The 23932-nt window shown below is 56.3% G+C and overlaps 1 protein-coding gene across 2 annotated transcripts in view; it reads right to left on the bottom strand.

Annotated features, from left to right (window-relative positions):
• The window catches only part of TCF7 (transcription factor 7), a 73655-nt gene that overhangs the window by 6763 nt on the left and 42960 nt on the right, over nucleotides 1-23932 (bottom strand). For both annotated transcript variants that reach the window (XM_026063143.1, XM_026063144.1), the window contains exons 2-8: nucleotides 20570-20702; nucleotides 16950-17040; nucleotides 13691-13777; nucleotides 11858-11968; nucleotides 11506-11668; nucleotides 10819-10926; nucleotides 6884-6932 (exon numbers count right to left, since the gene is read on the bottom strand). In XM_026063143.1, coding sequence (XP_025918928.1) covers nucleotides 6884-6932; nucleotides 10819-10926; nucleotides 11506-11668; nucleotides 11858-11968; nucleotides 13691-13777; nucleotides 16950-17040; nucleotides 20570-20702 — 742 coding nt within the window. The remainder of the gene's footprint in view (nucleotides 1-6883; nucleotides 6933-10818; nucleotides 10927-11505; nucleotides 11669-11857; nucleotides 11969-13690; nucleotides 13778-16949; nucleotides 17041-20569; nucleotides 20703-23932) is intronic.

The following is a 23932-nucleotide window of genomic DNA, read 5'->3' as shown; positions in this document are numbered from 1 at the left end:
ACAGGGCTCCGTGGACTGGTGGCGCCAGCTTCCACGGGGTCTCCCCCCCACTATGGGCTGCTCCAGCACAGACCCTGGTTGCTGGTACCCCTGCCCCGTGCGAGGCGCTGGCATGGACTGGGGGGACCTGCTGGTGGGACACGCTTCCAGAACGTGGGGCACGCTGCACGAGTCTTTGGCCTTGCGGTATCCTTATTAGATGGGAAGGAACAAGCCCCACTTTTTTTCTTGGAGAAAGTGGCCCTTCCCGTGCCCCACGCCTTCCCTGCTCCTTGCGACCGGTACCCTGGTTTTGCTGCTGGAAGAGCACACTGTTACGTGAGTTGCACTCAAATGAAAAGGCCTCGACCCACAAAATATGGAAAAGGAGGGCATTTCTCACCACCCCAGCACTAATGCCACCCATCCAAGCGTCTCTGCTTCTGGGGTGCTGAATGGGGCAAAGGGGCTCTCGTGGGGGTGCTTAAAGACCATGAAGTGTGCCCTGAGCACACATCTGCCTGCTGCACGACCAAAACGAGCCCCTGCACGTGGCCAGGTATGTGGGTGCCACGCTGGTGCGGGACTAGGTGCCGCTAACTCGTGGCCCACCACGCACGTGAGCGTCTGGTGCGTGGCCCAGAGCCGCACTGGGGACGTGCCCTCAGTCGGACACGGTGTACCCAGACAGCCCCTCTCGGGAAAAAGGTCTCGCTGATGCCCTGCCAGGACATCTCCTGCCCTCTCCGAGGAACACCTGGGAAAGTGGCGGCAGGATGCAGTACGCTGGCCGGACACTTCTCGCTAGTTCATTTTTGGCTTTCCTTCTACAGCAAAGCGAGTCAACCCAAACTCTCAAGGTAAGAATGTCTTTGTGTGGGGTCCATTTCGCACCACTTTCCTGGACTTGTGCAGACTACATCTACTCACTTTTTCTGCAGCAAAAGCTTTTGGTCTCAGTCTAGACATAACATCTCTGAATCTCAAAATGCTCTACGTTGATTCCTGCAGGACCTCTAATGACGGTTCAGTGACACAGTTGATTTGAAAGTGCTCAGCTGCTCTGGGTTGAGCAGGAAAGGGAAGAACATGGCATGGGACTGGCTGGAAGAAGACATGGTCTGAAGCTGTGAGATCCCTTTTTTTTGGACGTTAGCCCAGTGGTGAGCCTGAGAAGCCGTATGTGGCGTGGGGATTCTTTATAACTCATCATTGCTATTTGGAGGGTAGATCACCTTTTAAACTGCTCCTCTGTTGACTAAGCTAAGAATAAAAGATAATCATGACAGTGCCCACGGCTTTTCTGGGCAAGAAGAGATTGCTGTGAATTGGCTCTCAGGAAGCAGAGCTACAAGTAAAAAATGCAATGTGGACGGATGCTAGAGAGAGATTAGACAGAACAAGAAGTATCTGAATGAACCTATAACCAGACCTGTGCTTCAAAAGCTTCACTTCCATAGTTTCTTTTAATGGAGCATGACAAATAGCTCTGGGGGAAGACTTACTCACAATAAAGATTGCATAGATAAGTATCCAAATAGCAGCGGCTATCTCTGCTTTTCCAGTAAGACGTCCCCGGGGACTGGGCAGGTCTCAGAGACACCAGGGCCCGTGGAGCAGGTGCAGCCCCGCGGGCGGCTGGAGCCACAGCTGCTTCCCTACGCAGGTCACTGCACGCTTCACTGAAGAAGCACATTCGCAGTCCCCACTTGTTCACGCGTTATGGTCTCGGTGCTTCAAAAATGCAAAAGTCCTACACCAACCTTTCTATAGCTGGATTTGGGAATGATTTCACCACTTCCCTCGACAATTCCACTGTTTAGGATCCTTGAAAGCAGCAACACTTAGCCTGCGTTTGCCCAAGTTTCGGGTGTCACCTCATACACTGAGATTACTTTTACTCCTCCTGCCTATTTACTGTTAGTACCTTGTATGTTGTCTTAAAGCAGTCTGTAGTGAGCATTCTGGTTTTCCTTCTCTTCCCGTGACAGATCTTTCACGTCACCTGCTCCGAATCCTCTAGAGCATCTCAGCACAGATTTAAGCAGTGGAGTTCTCTAGATGCCACCTTAATAACATTAAGGGCACCAATTCCTCTGCTGGAGGTGATCTTGATGACGTTACAGCCATCCAGCTAGGAGGACCTTCTTCCTACCGGTCAGCTCCCTGCCTCAGCCGTCTCATTTGAGGAAAGCAGAGCAAATGGAGAGCTTGCTAGTGCAGGCACACACCTTTCGCTGAGCTTACTAGTGAAAAACCAGACCGCGTTAGCATATGCATTAACTAGTCCAGTGTTAAATATGACTTTGCACTGGACGTGAACAAGAGATGTGGTATTACTAGTGTCAGCGTCGTAGTTAGCCAGCCATGGTGACCCAGTTAGTTAATGTGATACGAAACCCAACAGCCCTGCCACACTGAATATTTAACACTGAGGATATTTTACACTGGCTGCAATTTTACAGTATAGACAAACCCTGGGAGAAGTTATATTTTTCACAGACATTTCAGAAGCAGCTGCAGGAAGAAGAGTTTCAAAAACCTATTTATAAGATGATAGGTATGTATCCATCGATTCACTGATCTGATCTGATTTAAAAATACAGATAAAAAGCAGATCTGATGTAACAGATTACTGATTAAATGAAGCCTTTAGTGGCCTACAGTTAACATGTCTATTATTCAGCTAAAAGGATATATATATATACACACACACACACACACACACACACACATATATATATATATATACACACACATATACATATATATGTGTGTGTGTGTGTATATCTCCCTGTCCCTTCCGGACCTATAGCAACCTGGACCAGTTTGTCCCAGGGAGGAAGAGGAAGGTGAAACCTCAAAAGCAGGAACACGCTGTTTCAACCAGTTAAACGTCTCCTGGCGTGGAAGGGAAATTCTCTGGTGGAAGTTTCTCTTAGCAGGTGTCAGGACCAGAACACATACGGCAGAAGCCCTTGAGCTGGCAGTAGTACATTAGTACTGGAAATTGCAGACCGGCTGTTACTAAACAGTATTTGAGTGGCAAAGGTTAAAAAAAAATTGAGAAAGCATGCTAAGGTGTAAGAGCAGCTCAGCATTCGTGTTACTTGGGAAGCAATGCAAAGTGTTAGCACTGGAGCTGAATTAAGGGAGTTCAAACGAAGTAGGAGTGAAGCGGTAAGAGCTGCCCGAAGACCTGCGGTCAGGCCCTGCGCTACTGTACGGGAGGCGGCAGCCCAACGTTGGTCTTCATGTAATACATGAAATAGTTTACTTGTAATACATTAATACTTTCAGGGAAAGTACTAATGAGGCATTCAGGGAGTTCTGTCCGGGAAAAAAACGGTGCTTGAGTGACATCATCCCCTGTACAAAATGCAAGCGTGGGCTGCTTCTAAGCTGCTATTAAGTAGTAAAAAATGCCCAGAGAGAAAGATAAAGCGCTTGCTGTTTCACAGCACCCAGAAGTACACGAAGGACTTTGTTCAGCCTCCTTCTTCCTGCCCGCTGACACTGAGCTCAGGGCCAGGGCAGCGACAGAGCTCCTTCAGGAGATAATCAGTTGAAAAAAAGCAGGTTTGTGGAGGGTAGCTAGTCTCGGACAGTTTGGCTCAGTCCCAAGTGATTTGAACACTGGCTGGCCATCACTTGGGTTGCTGCTAAGATCAGTGACCAAGCAGTGTCAGGACTCCGGGTGGCTACATTTCTGGGATTCAGGTTCAGAGAGATTAAATAATTTAGCTGGTTCTAGCTGTGATAAGCACACTATGCATTACTTTCCCCTTTTACGCAAGGCCAGCAACTCTCAGATTTTGGTAGGCGGACTCTTTAACATGTTGGCATGTTGCTCTGCGCTACGGACCGTAAACCTCTGCTGAGGCTGCATCCTCTCCTTGCTTGGGTGCCTTGGCCCAGGGATGGGCCAGGAGCTTTCTCTGCCTGCATCCATTTGAAGACACCCTGAACCAGGTCATATTTATTTGGCTCAGGCTTTAAGCTTTGCTATTGCCTTTATGTGTTCATTCCTTAGAAGCTCAAGGCATGGAGCACTTGCAAGGTGTCTCGTTGCTTGAGGTTATTGCGCCCCTAATGAACGTGGGCGCAGCAGAAGCTCTGGGCCACTTGCTGAGCCAACAAGAGGTGGCTCTCAAAATACAGGGTTAGTCCCAGGTATAAATAGGAAAAAACCCCACCTGAACTACTCACTACTGGCCCTAGAATGGTATTTTTGTGATAGGGAATCGTTAAAAGGGGAATAGAGATCCCACATTAGGACTCTTCTTGAAAACAGGGTGGGGATGAGAAGCGACTCAACACCAAAAAAGAGAAACGTCTAACACCAGGGAAGCAAGCGACCCAAAAAAACACGTAAAACATGCCATGACCTTGCCTGCCAGGGCAAGAAACACAGGGTGACGTTTGGACCTAGCGACTCGGACGGCAAACGCCGCGTGAACTGCGCCCCGAGAAAGGGCAGCCGGAGGTGAGGGAGCCCCGAGAAAACCCCCCCGAGCCGCTCCGCCGGGAGCAGCCCCGAGCGGTGCCGCCGGCTCGCTCGCGTGTTAGGAGCGCAGACCGCCGGAGGAACATGCACAGAGACGAAACCGCACCCGCGGGAGAAACCCCGGCCAGTGCCGGGGCGCAGAGGGGGAGTTTCCGATACACACCTGCACGGGCCGCACCAGTCCGTTTGTTGGTTGAGGCCAAAGCGAGCTCTGCATTTCTTAGGAGAGGCAGGATCTGAACACAGAAGCATGCGTGGCGGAGAATGGGCAAGGCAGAGGCACAAAGAGGAGGAGCAGCAGGAGGAAGAAAAGATGCAACGTCATTTTAGCCACTTTTAGCACATAACTAACAGACTACAATCCGGTTCTGCCGCAACGCCGCTATGCCGGCACCACCTCTCCTGTAAAAAAGTGATCGTTAGGCAAATATCAAAGATCACGTCTAGCAGGCTGGAGGAGGAGGAGGAGGTTTGGAAAACGGCCTCCAGCTCGAGATTTGGTGCGTTTTGCTCTGGCTCGCTTGTGTTTCCCTAGCTCAGCCATTTCCTTCCCAGTTCGCAGGCAGGATTCAATCCCAGTACGGGCAACCACCAGGGAAGTCGCCGCTCTTTGCGGCGTGTGAAATTCCTTCGTTCGGAAACGGCTGCCAAACCAAGCAGCCGCCGAGCGCCTCCCGCGCGCGCGTCCTCCCCGGCGCCCGCCTCTCCGGCGAGGGCCGAGCGGCCTGCCGGAGCCGTCGCGTTGCAGAGAAGAGGAGGAAACATTGCAGAAGCAGGTTGAAAGCAGGGTCAGCACCACGGAGATCTCGGCCTGGGCAATGCCACGCTGCCTCCCCAAATTCCCCTTCCAGCGCTAATGGGAAAGCTATTCTCCGCGGCCTTTCCCGAGGTCCTGCAGCGTTGCTGTATGAATACGGGACTGATGAGGGTGAGGCCCTGTTTTCTTTTAGGTACATCATGTGGGTTTTTTTTTCCCCTCTAGTGCTGTAAACGGGATTCGAACAGCATATTTCTGTGCTAGCTTCAGGCTTCCTCTTTCAGGCACCACTAGTGTTTCCTGCTGTACCATCAGCAATCGTCTCCCAGTACATAATGGGTGAAATTATTATTTTTATACTACACATACAACATGCATAATATAAGCCTAAAAGATTGTATTTCCCTTATCAGCGTAGGCACTGAATGAGACCAGCAGTGTTAACTAAACTGAAGATATTCCTGGGACGCATTTACGGAGTTGCATGGACAACTCAAAGCAAAGAGGTCACCCGGAAATGATTAATTAAGCTATTGACATAACCTGAGCTTTATGAATTACCGCAGGTTGCAGGATTCTGGCTGCACGGAAATGTAATCCACGGCTGTAAAGTTAGTCAAGCCAGCGCTGGACTCCCACGTAACAACCGACCAAAGAACGGTCCGGACGCAGCCAGCCGGGCGCCGCCGGCTTCCCAGGAGGGCTCCCGTGTGGAAAGGTCTTTGCAGCCCTGCCTGGTGCAGCAGCCCGAGCGGCTCCGAAACCGGCAGTCTGCCCGGGCGGCCTCCATGGCGGGCGCTTTCGGAGGTATCCAGCCAACAGCCTATCGCCTGATTAACTCAACTTCATCAAAAAGCAATAAGCGGTGAGCAACCGGGACGCTGAAGGGCGGCAAGAGCTCTCGGGCGGCCGGCAAGCGCGCGACGCTCGCGGACCGGCGGCGCTGGGAGGACCAGGCGAGGCGACGCCAGGCCGCGCGGCGCCCGGCGGGCAGGGGCACCCGCTCGGTGTGGCCCCCGGAGCAGAGACTTTTTATTCCCGGGATGGCAGAAATGCTTCAAAACTCAGCGTGGGAATAGCCTTGGATGAGGCAGGGGGAAACGGGCGTGGGAACAGCTGAAATCTGCCACAAGGTTTCTAATAAACAGAGTTTTGTAGAGTGAAGAAACCTGTCATGCTGCTGCACGGGTTTTTAGTACGACTTGACTTGAACTCGAGGTTACTTTGAGAGGAAAAATGATCTTCATGTCTTTCACTGCATTTAGTCCCCCCCACAATATTGATGCATTTGAGAGGAGTTTTCTTCAACTAACTGTATCTAAAGGGCTGACAGGGACATCGTTTTGAGCAGATTAACTTTGGTGATAGCTTATATGAAGTTACGCACTTGCCAAAACCTCATCTTTTCAGTTTTCATGAACTACCCATGTTCTAATTCAAACGTGTGCTTATGAGTAAGTCACAGAAATGTTAATTTACTGTGCCTTAAAAAAATAGCCTATTTCTTTAGTTAAAGTCAAGAGAATAAAATAAAACATGGTAAAACATGACAACTGCTTTTCCCTTGGATAATCCACTCCGAGCAAAACCAAAGTGACAACTACGGAGAAGCGCACTTGACTTAGCACCAAGGCATTTACCTGAGTTGGAATCTTGCTGCTTTTCCCGTGTTCGTCTTTTCTTTTTCCCCTAGGACACGAAAGGAAAAGACCATTAGTCCATGCTCCCAGAAGAGCGAGGATGCTCCTTGAGGCAATCGCCATGGGGGCCCTGGAGCCCCGGTCCGTGGTTCCCGGACCCCGAGTGCCCAGTTTTATTTATGCAAACACCCCTTTTTTCCCCCCAAACAACCCAGTTCAAATACCCTGAAAAGAAATCTGGTGGGAAGTCCCAAAGCAACTGCCACAATCAAGCGTTTGCACAAATGATTACGGCTGTCACTTAAATTGCACAGATTTATTCTGGGCATGTACGGCAAAAAAACCCCCTAATTTCCAGCATCCCCGAGCCCCAAACCATAGGTGTTTTGACTAACCCCCAGCATGCCAAAAACCACTACGCACACAATCTGCGCAAGAGCAGCGAGAGAAACTTGGAGACCAGGGAGGCCGCGTGGCCGCTGCCGCCCAGCCCGCGTTCGACAGCACCTCTCCCTAGCGTGGTGCTCCCCGACGGGTTTGGGCAAGCTCAGACCGCGTTAGGTGCCTCCGCGGTCGCAGCTGCGCTGCAGCTACAGCTGAGCCCTGATTACACTGCGGTCTGCAAAAGAGCTTGCAAGAGAAAACGTCTGTGAACGCGACGCAATAAAAAAGTGGGTCATCTTTGCAGAGCGTTATTCTGCGTGATAATCCAGCTCTGTTACCCAATTCAAAGACGCACCGGAGTAAATCACAGCGAGGTTTCGCCCGCGCTGCACGGCAGCAGGCTGATCTAAGGCTATTTAGGCAGAAACGGCCGAGGCGCCGCAGAGCTGCAGCGGCCCCGAGCACGTCGGCGGGCGCCCACAGGCTGCGGTGGCAGCGGTTGCTCTGCTTTGCGTAGGAAAAAAATAAGAGCCAGTATCTGAAAGAATTCAGGATCGGAGGTCGATCAATGGGAAAGAAGGTTTTCGGAAACCCCCAGAGACCGTGTTTGGCGATACCCATCTCTGTGCCGTCACAGCTCAGGACCCACCTATCTTTCTTCTGTTTTCTTCACTCGTTAACAGGAAAACACAATTTTTTCCCCAAGCTGCCTCTCTGACCCAGAATACATACTAATGCTCTTTATATCCTCCTGACTTTTTTAATGAGGGCACAGGAGAGCTGGAGCAAATCTGGCCTGCGTGAAGAACGCAGCTGGCAGTGCCGCCTTTGACCCGCGACTTTTTATATGACTTCTTGTGGTTTGAGTGAAGGTGGAAAGCTCCTAACTGCGGTGAGCTCTTCTGCAGTGTGGGAGCAACTGTATTTCCTGTCTGCGATCCGAGTCACGTGCCGCGAGGTGACCTACATTCCCCCTGCCCGCGCTCCGGGGACGGATGAGCGTTTCTGGCGGAGACCCCGAGACCGGCTGCAGCTGCTGCCCGGCTCCGGGTGAGCCGGTGCGTGGAGGCCCCTGGGCGTTTTTAGAGCCTGGGTGGCCCCTCGCTGCCGCGGTCCTCGGAGGGAAGGCTCTTCTGGAGGCAAGGAGCCAGCTGCTTCGGAGGAGGGACGATGCGGGGGGACAGGGCTGAGCTCCAGATCACGCAGCGGAGCCCTCGAGTTGATGGGTGGACAGCTGAAGACTTGCATGTGCTTTAGAGCACAGGTCTCTAACGAGCTTTTTTGGCAGGGCCCTTCATATGCAAGATCAGAACAGCCTAGAAAGCCCCTGGAGAAGCCTCTTACTCTATCCTGTGCTTTTGGGGCACTGCTACACCTATGGAACCTCATTTCACTTGCTGCCTCTTAAATGATTAACATAGCTAGGAGGAAATGAATTTTTTTTTAATAGTAAGTTTTAAAAGTCCCATGGGCCAGCCCGGAGGCTTCCCAATCGTCGGTCCTACCACCACGAGCAGGCGAGCGCTGCGAAGCTCGAGCTCGCACATGAGCCGCCGTGCGTTAACCGCGGCACTGCCCTCCAACGACAGGCACCGCGTCTCCCTCCTGCTCGCAAAAGGGGCAATAGTACTGGAGAGAGACCTAGGTGCCTGTCTGCTTTAACCATGTTTTCTGGGATCTGGTTAAAATGTCTTCTTTGTATCACTCCATTCTCGATTCTCCCCCCGCTAAAATTCAGCTAATGACTCCGCGGGGTGAGACTGTCAGAGCGGCTCAGCGCTGGTCCTGCCCTGCCACCCCGGTGAAACTCCGTTCAGAGCTGCTCACTTCTGAAAAACCCATCTCAGACAGGGTTAAACTGGGTGTCTAGAAAAACCACAGTGCGGGTTCCTCTGCTTGTGGCCAGGGACTCGGTTCAGAATTGGTCACTGAGGCCAGCGAACCTCCTTGGAGGTCAAACTGGGGAAGACCAAGGCCGTCACTCCGGCGCTTTGCCTCGGAGATGCTCCCTTACAGCTCGTTGGCTACGGGCATTCACAGCCCCGACGCTCAGCGGGTTTCAGGGCCATCCTCGTCAGCTAAATCTCCTTGCCGAGAACCGCTGCTATTTGACGAGTTGCTCAGCTGCTCTGCTCAGCAGCCGCTGCCTGATTTGGGGGTTGCTTTTTCTTTTTTGATCTGGAAAGGGTCGTTTTTTTTTTTTTTCCCTATCGGCAACCTTGGTTGGAGAAGAGACTCCCCGAAGAACCGGGTTTAGCTCGCAAGCTGCCAGCGCAAGCACCGCTGTCGTCCGCGTTTGCTCAGACTGCATTTGAATACTTTGAACGCAGCACGCTTGAACTGTTTAGGCTCCTCTCACAACGGCAGGTCCGGGTGGAACCGCAGCACCAGGGGGACGGCAGAGCCGGCGGCGGCCGTCCCGCGGCGCGGCCGTCCCCGCTGCGCAGCGTGGGGACCGCCGCTGGTGGAGCAACCCCACCCAGAGGTCTGAAGCTGAACTCCACAGCCTGCAACGCTCGGGCTTGGATGCAATTCATACAAAGCAGCTTTCGTTTTCCTATTCCGCCTTTTTTAAACTACCTTCCACTGCTGCGGAGGCTTCCCCAGGACACAAATTGCAAACGAACCGTACCGGAGAACAAGCTTAGCTAGCAAGGAGAGCTTCCCGGCGCTCCAAGGCACCCTCAGCCTGGCACCGGGCAAAGCGGTGGGATTCCCCGTGGAAAGGCCACGCAGGTCGCTAAGGTTTAGCAACTTTGCCGTCTTGTTGAGCACCTGGGAGTGCGGCTCCGGCAGACGCCCTGAGCTAGCGTGAAACCCGCAGAGCCGCCACGGCAGCGCAGGATTCAGCAAATCCCCCCCAAAAACGGAGCGCGGGCTGGGGCTTAGCGCCGCGCTACCACGATTACGGAGCCAGCGGTGCCAAGCCAGGGAATTTAAAGCCCATGGAGGAGGCACTAGCGCAAACCGAAGAGTTCGGTAAACTGCAACGGCCTTTTTAAGGCTCTCCTGCCTTCTGCCCCGAACGCCAGCTCCTCCCCGCGTTTCTCTTCTGAACCGCTACGCGACAGCCTGCCGCCACGGGCTGCCCTGGGCCAACGTCTCCGCACTGCTGCCTGAGGGTCTCCAGGGAGGGGTTTCCGTGCAGCTACATCTCCAAAGGTCATCCACATCACTCCTTAAAAGTTCATCTTGACTCAGTTCGAATATACGGACAATAAGGAAACTGGGTGTGTAATCTGTAGCAGTGAGGAAAGTATAATGTTCGTGCTGCAGCTGTGCAATGATTAACAGCCAAGGGGATGTTCAAAACATTGCCGAAATGGGTATTTCCATACGCACGACTGCACAAACGCCCCGCGTGGCACTACCGCTATATAGCATTAGAAGGAGCGCTGAGAGGCACCCTCAGAAATCACCGTATCACGAAAAGACAGGAGATTTGGTAGAGGACAGTTTTCCGATTCACCAGCTCATTCCTAACGGCGTGGTGGGTGTGTGTGTGTGGGTGGGTGGGGGGGTCATTAGCCCCCGGCGCATTAACCACTCACATAGTTGTCCCTGGCGGACCAGCCTGGGTAGAGCTGCATGTGGAGTTGCCGCTCCTTCCGCGCCAGCTCGTAGTACTTGGCCTGCTCCTCCCGCGACAGCGCGTGCCACTGCAACGAGAAGCGCCGGTGGTGAGCCGGGTGGGACTCACCGCTCTGCTCGGGGCCGGGCAGGCCCTTCTCCCCCCGCCACCAACCCCGGCCACGGGCGCTATTGCACCGCGATGCCCCGGCCACGGCGGGGAACGTCTGACTTTGCAGCGTGCAGCAAGAGCACGCAGCTGCCCGGGCTGCTGCGCGGCAGGTGCTCAAGAGAAGCAGCGGTGGGCAGCAGCAGGCGAAGCGGCACTGCCCGGTGGCTCTCGCCGGGGACAGGCGTCCTCCCTCGCCAGCGCTCGGGTCTCACGCTGAGCGAGGAGGACGGAGGACGCACCCGTGGGACCAAGGTGGCAGCAGTTTGCTACCCTGAAAACTGTGATCTCCCTCCGAGCGGTTTTCCGTCGGTGACAGCAGAAACCCTTCCGCTGCCGTACGGGGCAAAAATGGGCTGTTTGCAGGCCACCGATTGCTCAGGGCCCTCCGGAGAAGAGGCCTGACGTGACGGAGCTGCTCGGCTCCCTTGGGGACGGCGGAGGGGAAGGCGGCTCTGCCCGGAGACGCTGGGCCCTGAGCCCTGCCGCGTGCTCTCACCCTCCTTCCTAGGATCTGGTTGATGGCCGCGCTCTCCTTCAGGGTGCACTCGGCGATGACTTTCGCCCGCATCTCTTTCATATACAACATGAAAGCGTTCAGGGGCTTCTTGATAGTGGGCTTCTTGGCTTCCTTCTCTCTCTTTGGTTCGGGCTGAGGTTTCCTTGGTAGAAACGAAAGAGAAGCAGTTAGTGCCGGAGACGCCCCGCCGCCGGCTGGGGCGGCCGCGGGAAACGCCGGCGAGCGCTAAACCCCCTCGGTCGCAAACATTATCGGGGATAACTGAGGTGCCCGCCGAAGCGTTCGTGCCGTCGGGAAGCCCTGGCTCTGCCCGCCGTGACTTCCGACTTACATGTTCCGGTCGTAGTGCTCCATCTCCTGCTTGCCGGAGTGGGGCACGATGGCCGGGTGCGGGATGCCGGTGGTGTGCATGCCGGAGCCCAGCATCAGCGGGTGGGTGAACCTGCAAGAGAGCGCGCGTGAGCTCGCCTCGCCGCCGGCGCCGCTCTCGCTAGATGGCACTCTGGCTTTGGAAGCCGCGGAAGCAAGACGGTAAAAGCGGGAGGACGCGGCAAGCACAACACTGGGTGCTGCCCGGTGCGGGCGGGCGGGCGAGCGAAGCAGCGGCGGCGGCGGCGGCACATCTGGCACATCTGGCGAGGCCGGGGCGCAGAGCGAGGGGAGCCGGGCTTGGGCCCTGCCTTTCCCGACGCGGCGCTCGGCTCCGTCCCTCGCTGCAGCTTAGCGAGCGGTCCTCGGCCACCTCGACGGCGGCCCGTCGCCAGCCAGAGCGACCGCGCGGCAGGCGGGGAAAGGCCTTTGCCCTCCCAGAGGCGGCTGTAAAAACCCATCTGCCGCCCAAGGCAGCCTCGCAGAGATCAAGGGCTCTTCTAAACAGCGTTTCCAGCTGCTCAGACCTCTGTTGTTGCAATATCTCGTTAGCGCTGCAGAGAGAAACAACAAACTCAAGCCAGCGTTTGGATGCGAGGTGAGGACCACCCCACACCTTTCCCTTAGCGGGAAAAAGCCCAAGTCGGAACGTGGTCCAAACTCAACCCCGGGAGGGGCGCCTCGCCCAGGCGACGTGACCCGCAGCGCGGCGGCGAGCTCAGGAGGGGTCTCACCAGCTTTCAAGCTCCGCCGGCTCTCCGCGGAGCTTTGGGGGCAAAGCCGGAGCCGCTGGCTTCGCCGAGCGTGCCGCCGTCTGCCCGCAGCTCGTGACGCCGGCGCTGCCCCCGGCAGAGGAGCTGCTCGTTAGCTACGCTGGCACCGAAAGAAAAGCTGCTTAATTGAACCCACCGGCGCAGTCGGCAGCCTGATCCTTATCGGCCCAGGTGCGCTCGCTCGCCTGCGCGGCCCCGGGAGCTCCCGCGCGCCCCGCGACGCCGCGGGAACCCTTAGCTCCTTCCCATCGCCCGACCGAGGCCGGGACGGGAGACGCCTCGGAGAGCGAGGTGGCTCCTTTCCTCTGGCGAGGATGAAATCCGGTGGGAAACCTTCCCTGCGGGGCTGCCGGTGCTCTCCCCCCCGCGTCAGGACAAGGCGAAGCGGAAGCGAAAGCCGGCGGCGCGGACGCACGTTGCTTGCAGGGGACGCGGCGGCGGCGGCGGCGGCAGCGGCCGGGCTCCACCGGGGAAGGGCTCTGCTCCGCTCGGGAGCCCGCCCGGAGGCACCGAGCTCTGCGGCTGCGGAGGAGAGCGCGTGAGCGGCACTGTGGTCCAGGGCTGAGCCGCGGAGTTCGACCTCCTCGATATTTGGGGTCATTTACGGTCTGCGCTGCCGTGGGGGCCGGTGCAGGCTGGCCCAGCCTCCGGGGCAGCCGGCCGCCTCCGACGGGACGGGGCGGAGGGGACGGAGGCTCCTTCTGCCACTCCAGCACAGCGCCCCTCTGCCCCCCGCTTGCTCCTAAGACCGAGACCGGGCAAAACTCATCGGTCTCCGCGCGGCAAAGCTCTGGCGGCGGCGGGAGGACGGCCAAGCTCGCGGCGAGGAGCGAGACCCTGTCTGGGCGCCGGGGTTCGCCCCGTTCTCGCCGGAGGCGGCGTCTCCTGGCTTCGCTCCCGGCCGCGCGGGCGGCGCGGGGGCCGGGGCGCCTCCTCGCCCGCGGCCGCCCCGGGGGGGCCGGCGGCCCCGCTGCAAGCTCCTACCGCAGGCACGGCAAGCGGCGAGGCCGGCGCATACTCACCTGGAGAAAGAGGCCCCAGCGGAAAGCGCTGACGAGTACGGCTGCCTAAATCCACATGACGGGAGCGGATAGACAGACTGGCTCTGCCTGGGATCGGGAAGAAAGAGGCTGTGAAGTATCTACAGCTGCGCGGCCGCTTCCTAAAGCCACCCTCTTCCAGCCGGGCTCGCCGGCAACGCCGGTGCCGGAGCCCTGCCGCAAAATTAGGAGTCGGGACCGCGGCACAGGCGCTCGCAGCTGTTTCTGAGGCAGCGGCATCAATGCGAAGCGAGTTCCTCCATCGCTCTTGCGCAGGGAAAACCGCCCCCCCCCTCCGGCCCCGTTTTCACACGGGGGCAGCTCAAAAACGCCCTCGCGACCATCAACCGCGGCAGCGTCCGGCTGCCCGGCGCTGATACGCCGGGTGCTTTTCGGGGGTAAAACACGGCTTCTGCCCCCGCAGAGCCCTAACGGGAGCGGCGCGGCCGTCGGGGCCCCGGGCCACAGCAGGGAGGGGAGCAGGGCGGTTTCTGCTCCGGCCCCTCACGGAGCTGCCGCATCTCGGCTCGGAGGGGATCTGGAAGACGTGTCTGCGGGAGAGGGAGCCGCGGCGGGTGCCAGCCCCAGCCCCAGCCCCAGCCCCAGCCCCGCTCAGAAGTCGGCGCGCATAAACACACCAACAAGCAGCCAAGCGCTGCAGCCCATCAGGAAACCTAAACAGCCTTTGAAGTCTCGCATTCCTGCCCCAGGGCTGAGAAAACACTCGGAGTTAATCCAGAAGTGACAATCGTTACTCCAGCGGGCCAAGATATTAGAATATAAAAGGACCGTGGCACTCACGGCTTCGTCCAAAGCGATTCTGACACGCAAATTAATTCAATTGCAGAATCAGCCCCTGATGGCTGGGAATGTGCAGTTACGGCTTGCGTCGCCCTGGGACGGACGGGGGAGCAGCTCTGGAAGAAAGACGAGCGCAGGCGGCGGAGGGGCGAACGAGGCGCCGCGGGCGCGTGAACCCCGCGGCTCTCGGCCGAGGCGCGCAGCAAGCACGCTCGCCGCCCCGGCCTCTACCGCGCTCGCGTTCGACGCTCCCGACCGCCACCCCGGCTAAGCGCGGGGAGCTGCGGCGGCTCCTCCTCCCAAGGCGCTCGGCAGGAGCAAAGCGCGCGCCGGCCAAACTCGAGCTGCATCCGGCACGCCGTCGGCTCCGCGGCACGGCGGCGAGCATCCCAGGCTGCCGCGGCCTCGGCGCGCCACGGGGCCCCCAGCGTCTTGGCCGCCCTTTGCCGTTAGCGTCAACGCTACGGGAGCGGCCAGCACTTTATAAAAACGCAAATTAATGCCCAGGCTTTTTGCAAAAATCATCCCACAGCATCGCTCCTTCCCTCCTTCAGGAGCCCTGTTATTCCCACGGGGAAAGCCAAGCCTGAGATGCAACCGGGCCTTAATGCACCTCCGTGCAGAAGAGTCCACCTAAAAGCAAGCGCGGGACTTACTCCGGGCCCTTTGCAAGCGGTTTTGTGGCTCTTTCTGCGAATTTCAGGCAGCACGAGCGTTCAGAAAGGCTCCGCTGCAAACGCGCGCTGCGGGAGGCGGCTGCTCTGCCCCGCCGGGCTGCTTTTCCATTCGCTGCTTCACCTTATCTACCCTATTAGTCACCACTGAACGGGTCTGACCAGCTCGGCGGAAGATGCCAAGCCCTGCCAGACGCCGGAGCGGCTGTCAGCAACACAAACTGCCTCCGCGGCCAGCAAACAAACGAAAACGCTCTGAAAAACAGAATATATATAGCCGTATTTTTTCCACGTATCCAAGGCTGCCTTTAACAGCTCCCCATCCCGGAGAGGGGACCTTGCATTTGGCAAACAGGCTCCTTTCTCACCCCCGACAGTGTCTTTCATGTTATAGCACAGTCACTCCAGTACTTGTTTTTCCTGAGGATGAATCATATCATATGAGGAGCTAAATCATCGCCCAAGAGTAGCAGATTTAGCACAGAAAGCAAAATGTAATCTCTTTGAAGCCCAGCTCTGTATCAAAGGCCTCGGCCTCTCTTTCTCTGTGGTTATATATCTGGAACGCAAAATTCATAAACAACAAAAAAAAAGAGGCTAACTTTTTACTCGGTGTTTTAAGGTGTTTCGCTTCTCCCATTTTGCAACGCGGCCTCACGTCCCTGTGCCTGGTGTCTCTGCCGGGGTTTGCCGGGTTTCAGCAGCCGGCAGCAGGGAGGACACGGCTCCCTGCTGCCCACCCGTGACATCCTCCTCGGCTTCAGGCTCGCCTAAAGGCTGCCGGTCCCCGACGCAGCCTCCTAATCCCCCTCCTCCAGCCACGAACCTCTCCTCACGCCTTCGCAGCACCGAAATGAATTAGGAGCTCAGCTAAAGAGCCGCTATGGGAAGACAGCACCTCCCGCCCCGCCGGATCCGCTCCCGCAGGGTCATCCGCTGCGGGACACAAGCGGCGACGAACAGCACGGAGGCAACACCGCGGTGCGGTGCGTTAGCTCCTGTCCCGGGGGGGGGGGGGGTTTCCCCGAGGTTTGCAGGATGCACCTCCAGGCCTGCCCGCGCGGGACCCTCGGGCAGCCGCTGCTTCCCCGCGGAGCCGGCACCGGGCGCCCGGCGAGGGGGCGAGAGCCGGAGGAAGGCGGCCGGTCGCGCTCCCTCCTCCTCCTCCTCCTGCTGCCCACTCCCTGCCGTGCACATCCGCCCGCCGGGGCGGTAGCGGCCGTGGCGTATTCCTTCCCCGCATACGAGAAGAGGGCAGCACGGCCCGGTGGCTGGTGCGTGCAGCCGAATGACGCTGAGCCGGCGGCACGCTCGCGAGGGGGAAAATCACCTCCGCGTCCAAAGGAGAGGCTTTTGTTGGGATTGGAGGAGTGGGCAGAGCAGCTCTCCCGTGTTTTCTAATCCATATCGGGGCTTAGATGCAAGGTAAGAGGTGGCTTTGAACCAGACAAGTAGCTGGGTGCAACCTCAGCTCCGCTCCGAGGATGCCTCAGCTGGGACAAGCCAGCAGCTTCTCCGCGGATCTGCTTCCCGTTCGTACAACGGGGTTCATAACACCTCTCCACCACTCAGGTCGCCGGAGGAACTGGGCCGGGGTGAAAGCACCGGCAGGACTGCAGCCAACAGTCGGTAAAACAACCCCTCGCGGTGCGGGAAGCCAGCGCGAGTCCCGACGGGAGGCGGGAGCCCGGCGAGGCCCGGGAAGCGGGGTCGGGGCCGCGCCGGCTCGCTGCGCCCGGCTGCAACGCGCAGGGGCTCACACTCACCATCCCATCGAAGGAGTGATCTGTCCGACTCCGCCAGGAGGGAGGGGGTAGAAACCAGGGATATCGGATGTCTGGGAAGGACGGTGCACTCCTAGGAAAAGGGAGAGGAAAGGCATTGGACCAAGCAGCAGGCTTGGGGACAGCAAGGAATATATACAAAACGCCTTGCTATTACACACCCCGCAAATGGCAGGACATTGTAGTTGCTATTTTATTGCTCTGGTTCTCCTGGTAACGCACGTGGAGATGCGGCGGATAGCACACACGGCTGCAGGAACAAAACCACTCGTGCAATCATTTAGGGAAGCCGGCTTGCTCCTGCACAAGCACCATCCATGGTCGCACCTGAGCGTGCCGCCGCCTGTCCCGGTATTCCCCCGCTGCGACTCCCCGAGCGCCCAGCGGGAACGCCCCCGCGGGAGCATTGCCTGGATTTTAGAGGATCTGAGTCTCCGTTAAAAACAGTCCTTTCCTGCTGCTCCGCGGGAGCCAAGGAGCCGCAGAGCTGGGTACCGCGCCAGGTGGGAATTCACCTTTCGCAAGGGGAATCCCTGTGGGATCTTCAAAGCCTCTGGCACAGGAGGGGAGAGGAGACAGCCAGAATATCTACCCTTTTCTATCATCAGCTCTATCTGGGCTTCAGAACATGCTACGTGTCCTCCACGAGCAAAGAGAGGGAGAGAGACCGTGTGTGCGGCAGGGCGAAGCGCTGCCTGAGAAACGTCGTGCCGTGCCGAGACACGTGAAATGGGATCCAACGGTGCCTGATGCTCGGGCGGGATTTTAGCCACGTCCCGGGATATGTGCTAGCTGGCTGGACTCTGCAAAACACTGTTTTCCAAGACACTTGAATTTTTTACAGTTCACCCTGGCGGCTCTCCGGTCCTATCTCTGAGGCCAGCTCAGCGGATGTTCCCGTCAGGTATCTCAGGGGTAGGATCGATGAATTTTGCCGAATTCTCACCGAAAATGAATTCTGATTCCCGATATGCAATATTCACGCTGATGGCTGGACCTCAGGATCACAGATCACTCGGAGAGGAAACAGATACACACTGCACCATCTCTGCATCCAGCTAAGACAGTGTGACTTTCCGGTGTAAAACACTAGCTATCAACCACCCGCAAACCGGCCTCACGGAAAGAATCGTGCACTGAGACTGTTCAGCCCCTGTCCTGGACAATAAATACGTTTACTAAATCTGTGATTACTTGCAAGCAGTTTGCAAACTCAGGAAAAGTCTGGATTATTCACCAGATGCGTTAATGATAAATTATGACTTAGGAATGACACCAACGGGTTCCAAGCACCTTATTAGAAGATAATTGAAAGAAATACATAAGTGAAGGGAAAGGGATACCTAACTAAGTGCGGCGGTTTGCCTGGAGCTGTGCTGAAGGGGACCCAGCACCCCAGCCTAGATGACACAGGGTCCAGCTCAAGGTCCAGCTAAACCCAGCACCCGCATTAGGCGGCTACCAGGATTTCCTGAGATTTAGACCTCCAATAATAAAAGCTGCGTAAGTCAGAGCACACATTACTCTCGATGGCCCGGAGGTTAAGCGCTAGCCATTGGCTCAGAAGATCCTGGTGGTGCTTCCTCGTCTGTGGAACAGACATCAGCAACAGCAGCACTTGCAGCAGTAGCTGAAGCAAACAGGCAAATGATGATACTCGGCCAAAAGTTCTGCTCACGCTGTATATTGTGGAAGGTTTTCTTTTGTGTTGAAATGCAAGGGAGTTATCACTGTAGTCTCGCCTCTCTAGGTCATTTTACTAGTGACTGTGACTTGCGGATTCCAAATAAATTCAAATTGATGAGCTTCTCAATAAAGTACTTGCTAGAGTGGGAGGAAGCTATGGGTTTTTTTGTTTGCTTTTTGCATATTCAAATTCTGTTTATGTTACTCCTCTGAGGGTAGGAAAATGAATTGAAACGAGTGTTTAACTTCTTTCTTAAGCATCGGGGTGAGAAAACAAGAAATAAAAGACAGGGGCTGCTCTCTGTCAACTCTCCACCCATGAAATACTTTAAAGGGAAGCCTGTATGATAATGGGAGACATTCCCATGACAAAAATAGAGATGGGTCACATCCACATAAAGGGGGAAGGAAGCCCCTGCCTTTGACCGTGAGCACAGGGATGAGGGACGCAAAGGTGACCGTACCGTGGAGGCAGGTCCCAGCTGAGGATGCTGGTCTGAACCTCCCAGCAAAGGGATCTGCGGGATCTCCGGTGCCTCCAACATGCACGAACGTGGGCACCGCGTGGGGAACAGGAGTCCGGAGGGACCCCAAAGACGCAGGCTGGCGCATGGCCGAGATGGCTCATGGATGGCCCTACAAGCCGTTCCCAAAGGTGGCGTGGGCAAGGTGCGTGGTGCTGTGTTCCCTCAAGATCCGAGGGAGACGCGCGGAAATGTGCACGCTTCCTTCTGAGATCTGGAAACCTGCCACTACTTGAGTTTTTAATCTGTTAACTCTTCGTATTTTTCTACTGAGCTTATTATACTCTGGTGGCTGACAAGCATTTGTTGGTTGGAAGAAAACCAGGATGCGTCCGGGTATCTATTACCTCGGACATAAATCCTTCCCCTCAGTGCCACTGACGGGCCCCAAATGTGGCCTCCGGCGTTCAAACCAACGAGAGTTCAGCACCACTTCCAGAGCATCCGTGATTGCAGATTGGTTTTAGAAATGCAGTTGACTGGGCAGAGTTGACATCTGCTGGACAGTTCGTAAAAGTGAGCAACTACGGAGATCTTCGACGAAGGACTTGCCCAAATTGCAACAGCTTGTTGTCGTGCCTTGGGTTTGGCACTGACTTCTTTGCTCGGATGAACCCTGAATCCCTCCCACAATGTAGTTTGACACAGAACTCTGAATTTGCTCACTTTACATGAAATCAAGACTAGGTTTGTGCCAAAGTTTGGGTGGTTTGAATAGGTTTTTTAAGATTCTGTTGCGCTAGCTAGAAACCTGAGAAAAGTCTGACTTTACAATCATCTTGCCTCTAACCCCCAAAGAAAGCTGCTCTGTGGTGACTTCTGGCCTATATTTTACAGCTCAGGGTTTAACCTCTCTGTACTGTACTTTCCTCCGTAGTCTCGTGAGATAACTGATGTGCACTGGCCTAACACAGCAACCCGGAGAGTGTGACAACCGCATAACGTGTGGCCACGGACTGACACACAGATATAAAAATCCAGTTAGCTATCAGACACCGATCCTATTTAGTCAAAATATTTCCTGTTTCAAACATTTATTTTCTCAAAATGACAGCCTGACAACAGTCTGGGTATGAGTCAAAGGAAAGATTACTTTCCATTTTCTGGTTGACTCTTCTGCATCATCTCTCAGGCTCCGGTCTGATCTCGAGCTGCAGAGGCAGCTTGCACAGGCAGCTAAGCACATTCGACCAGCAAGGTTGACGCTTTTGATATCAAACGCCCATTGGCCGAGATTATAAAGAATTGCTCAGAAGCTAAACCTCAAATAAACTCCTGTCACCGAGCAATGCCCCAGTTGCTCACGGTACTCAACTTTTCCCACCGATTTGAGACCAGGGTGGTGGCGCCAACCCTTGGTTTTCCCCGGTCTTGGCCCCCTCCCGCCGTTACCTTGCTTCTGGTTGATGTCGGCGGGCAAGTGGGGCGAGTGGGAGCCGTGGCTGAAGTGGTCGTTGCTGTAGGGAATGAGCGGGGTGAGCGGGTGGACTCCGTGCGACGGCTGCACCACGGGAACCTTGTTAGACTGCAAGACACAAGGGGAAGGGAGCAGAGGGGTCAGGCACGGCGCCGGGGGGGCTCAGCGTGGTGGCAACCCGCCCGCCAGCCCGGGAAAGGGCTGCCCGCGAGCCTCCGACGGGCAGGAGCGCCGGAGCCATCGCCAGCCCTGCCTCTGCGAGGCTGCAGTGAGCAAGCGTCCCCAGCGCCGCTCCAGGACAAGGCGGAAAGTGCCCTCGCCTAAATAAATAAGCAGCGCAGCAGCCTGCATGGAAAATGCAAAATCAAGCAGTGACACAACCGCAAGCTGGTGTAGGTTTGGCCAATGCAGCAGATGAGCACGGCTAGGTATAGATCAGCTTTCAAAATCCGGAAGAATTTCTTTTTTAATTCGTTTCCAGTATCTGTTATTCCAGGATGACCGCTACAAGCACGTTACCAAATGCAGCGCCCTTGTTTTCTGCTCTGCGCCGGCGCAGCTCGCCATCGCCCGCCCGCGCAGGGGCAGGAGCACGCGCACGTGCGTGGGGTCCCGCACACCCGCCTGGGTCTCGATCCGGACGTGCACACCGCGCACTGCGGCGTCGGAGCGGAGAGCCGCTTTCCGACCCCACGGCGCTCCTCCGCCGTGGCGTTAGCAGGGCCAGCACGTACCCGGCGTTTTTAGGAAAAAAACAACAAAAAAGCCCCCAGTTTCCCTCTCTCTTTTGCAGTGACTCCCGGTTCCTTCCAAAGAGGCACCTTTCCGAAGCACGCTGCTCGGTTCAACGCGCACGCACACGCACGCTTCGCTGTCTACCTCCAGCCTCCGCGCCCCGAGCGTCGGGCTGCTCCATACATGCCCAGTTTCGCCCGCGGTTGCCTTTCAACCCCGGCCGACTTCCCCCGGATGGCGGAACGCTAGGATTAGTCCCAGTTAAAGCCGGAAAGAGAAACAGGACTGATCGCACAGCGAAACTGGGAGCAAACGAGAGCGGCCCCCGCGAGAAAGCTGTGCAGGCGCGGGGAGCTGGGAATCGCTACCCAGACCTTCAGCGTTGCACCGGGGCATCTGCAAAGCGTTTGCTGCACAACTTTAGGCAAGTCATTTTAGACCTCTGCACCTGATTCACTGCTGCCTTTCACTTCGGTAATGATTTTGCTAGGGCAGAGTGAGCACGAAACGCCGGTCGGATCTGGGGGGGCCGGAGGACCTGTCCGGGGACCTCTGTGCCGAGGCTGGGAGCTGCCGGGAAAGCAGGTGGAGAGCCTCGGGCAGGTCCTGCGCTTTGCGTCGCGGCTCGGCGGAGGAAACCCGAGCAGCAGCGAGGCAGGCAGAGCGGAGCGATGGAGACGCCGCTTTACACGGGCCTCTCCCACAAAGGTTCGCTCATGCAAATCAAAAGCAAGAGGCACGCGGTTTTTGCATTTAAGAATGACCGCAAACCTTACACCTTGATGCACACGAGGTGCCGCTTCGCCGCGTGCGGGGGATATCGGGAACGTGACCCCCGCCCCAGCGCAAACCGGGGCGATCCCGGCGCTCCTGCCCTGCCGCAGGGCCGCGGAGGTCCGGGCTGCGCCTGCCCCTGCTTAGCCCATCCGGAGCGCTGAGCTTCGGCTACTCCTGCCCATGGGAGGAGGTGCAGCAAAGCCTTCCGGGCATGGCTTTAAAAATAGCTACGGCTCAGCTTATTTAAGTGCCGCACAGCCTCAAGAGGGACACGCGTTTCTGCGGGCGCCCCTCAGCACCAAGCCGGAGCAGGACGAGCTCCGCGCTGAGCCGTGCCGTGCCGTGCCGCAAGGCTCCCGCGCGGCGTCTCCGCCGCTCCCAGCGCCGCCGGCTGCCCGCGCTCCCGCGCTCCGACCGCCGGACACGCCGGCAGCTCCGGAGTCCTGCCATCGACCCGCAAAGTGCAGCCCGCGGCCCCGCTCCCGGCTCCTGGGCTGGCGGCCGCGCGCGCCCTCGCAGGGACGTCAGGCCTCCTGCTATGAAAATGAACGTGCCGGAGGGGAAGCATCATTTCCCCTTTTTTTGTAAGGTCTAGATTTAGTTTCTGCAAATCAGCTGCGGCACATGAACCTTGGAGAGAGTCTTCAAAGCCAGAAATCACAGCTGATGCTGTGTCACGTGCTGTAAAATTAACCCCACAGTAAACGTTTTCTGCCGGCTGGACTGGATTTAGCATAAGGGCATTTATAGTCTTTTAAATAATTTCTGCAACTCGACTTTTATTTAACTTTCAACCTACAGGTACCTTGAAAAGAAAACCTGTTGGGGGAACGAAAGTAGAAGTCGAACTTGTGCTAAAGAGGCTGAACTGCTTTGCCGGCTGCTCGTTTTTGTGCATTTTAACTATTTCCCCTGGAAGACCGTGCCGCGGGATTGCTCGTTACGGGACTGGGACGACGTCCCATGTTCAGGCCAGGTAGTTTTCTCCTTCCCCCTTTGCAGGGCAGCTGGGACAATGAGCCGGTCAGCTGGGACCTTGCCACGGAAAAAACGTGTATTTACAGCAGTGTTTACCGGCGTTTCCAGGTGGGACAGAGCAGCAGAAGGGTTTTTGCTCTCGGGTTTGTGGCCCTGCGGGGACCCCGCGGCTCCGGGGTGCCCCACACCTGCCCCAGGGCGGCAGCCTGGTCACAGCTACTCAAGATTTCTATATATATGTATTTTTTTGACAAAATGTGGGTTTTCATTAGAAAATGGTGATACATCGTAACCAAAACCTTTCTGGAAAACACCTGGTGTTAACAGGTATTTTGACTCATTTTTTTTAAGACCGATACATTTAGTCTCGACTTGCTAAAAATGAGTAGTTTTACATTGCTGGCTCAGTTTTACTTTGCCGGCTTGAAAGGTGTTTTTTTGTTTAAAAGCTTGACCTTAAGCATGGCACAATGTAACACAGAAAGTCAAAAGCCAAAATCAGAATGAAATGATCAAAACTACAAACTTCCATCGACTCCAGTGTTCTTCGGGGTTTTAGTTCTGTGAAAATATTAGAGATTTTTTTTTCTTTTCCCCCAAAGAATTTCTTTCCGCTGGACGCACACCTGGGGCGTCACGTCTGCTCAGTGCTCAGCATGCGCTTAGGAAAAAAAAAAAGGGAGAAAGGAAGAGGCAGCTATCCCGCGGCACTAGTGCGCTGGGAGGAGGAGTAATCCTAGCTGCCGCGATTCAGATTACACCGAGGAAAGGCAGCAGCTCCTCTTGCGGAGCTGCTCCCGCTCCGCCTGGCTGCGCGCAGGCACGGGGCGCCCGTCCTGGCGGCGACC

Source organism: Apteryx rowi, unplaced genomic scaffold (assembly GCF_003343035.1).
Source record: "Apteryx rowi isolate R43461 unplaced genomic scaffold, aptRow1 scaffold_2, whole genome shotgun sequence".
Lineage (NCBI taxonomy): Eukaryota > Metazoa > Chordata > Aves > Apterygiformes > Apterygidae > Apteryx > Apteryx rowi.
This window is presented reverse-complemented; position numbering and strand designations above follow the sequence as displayed.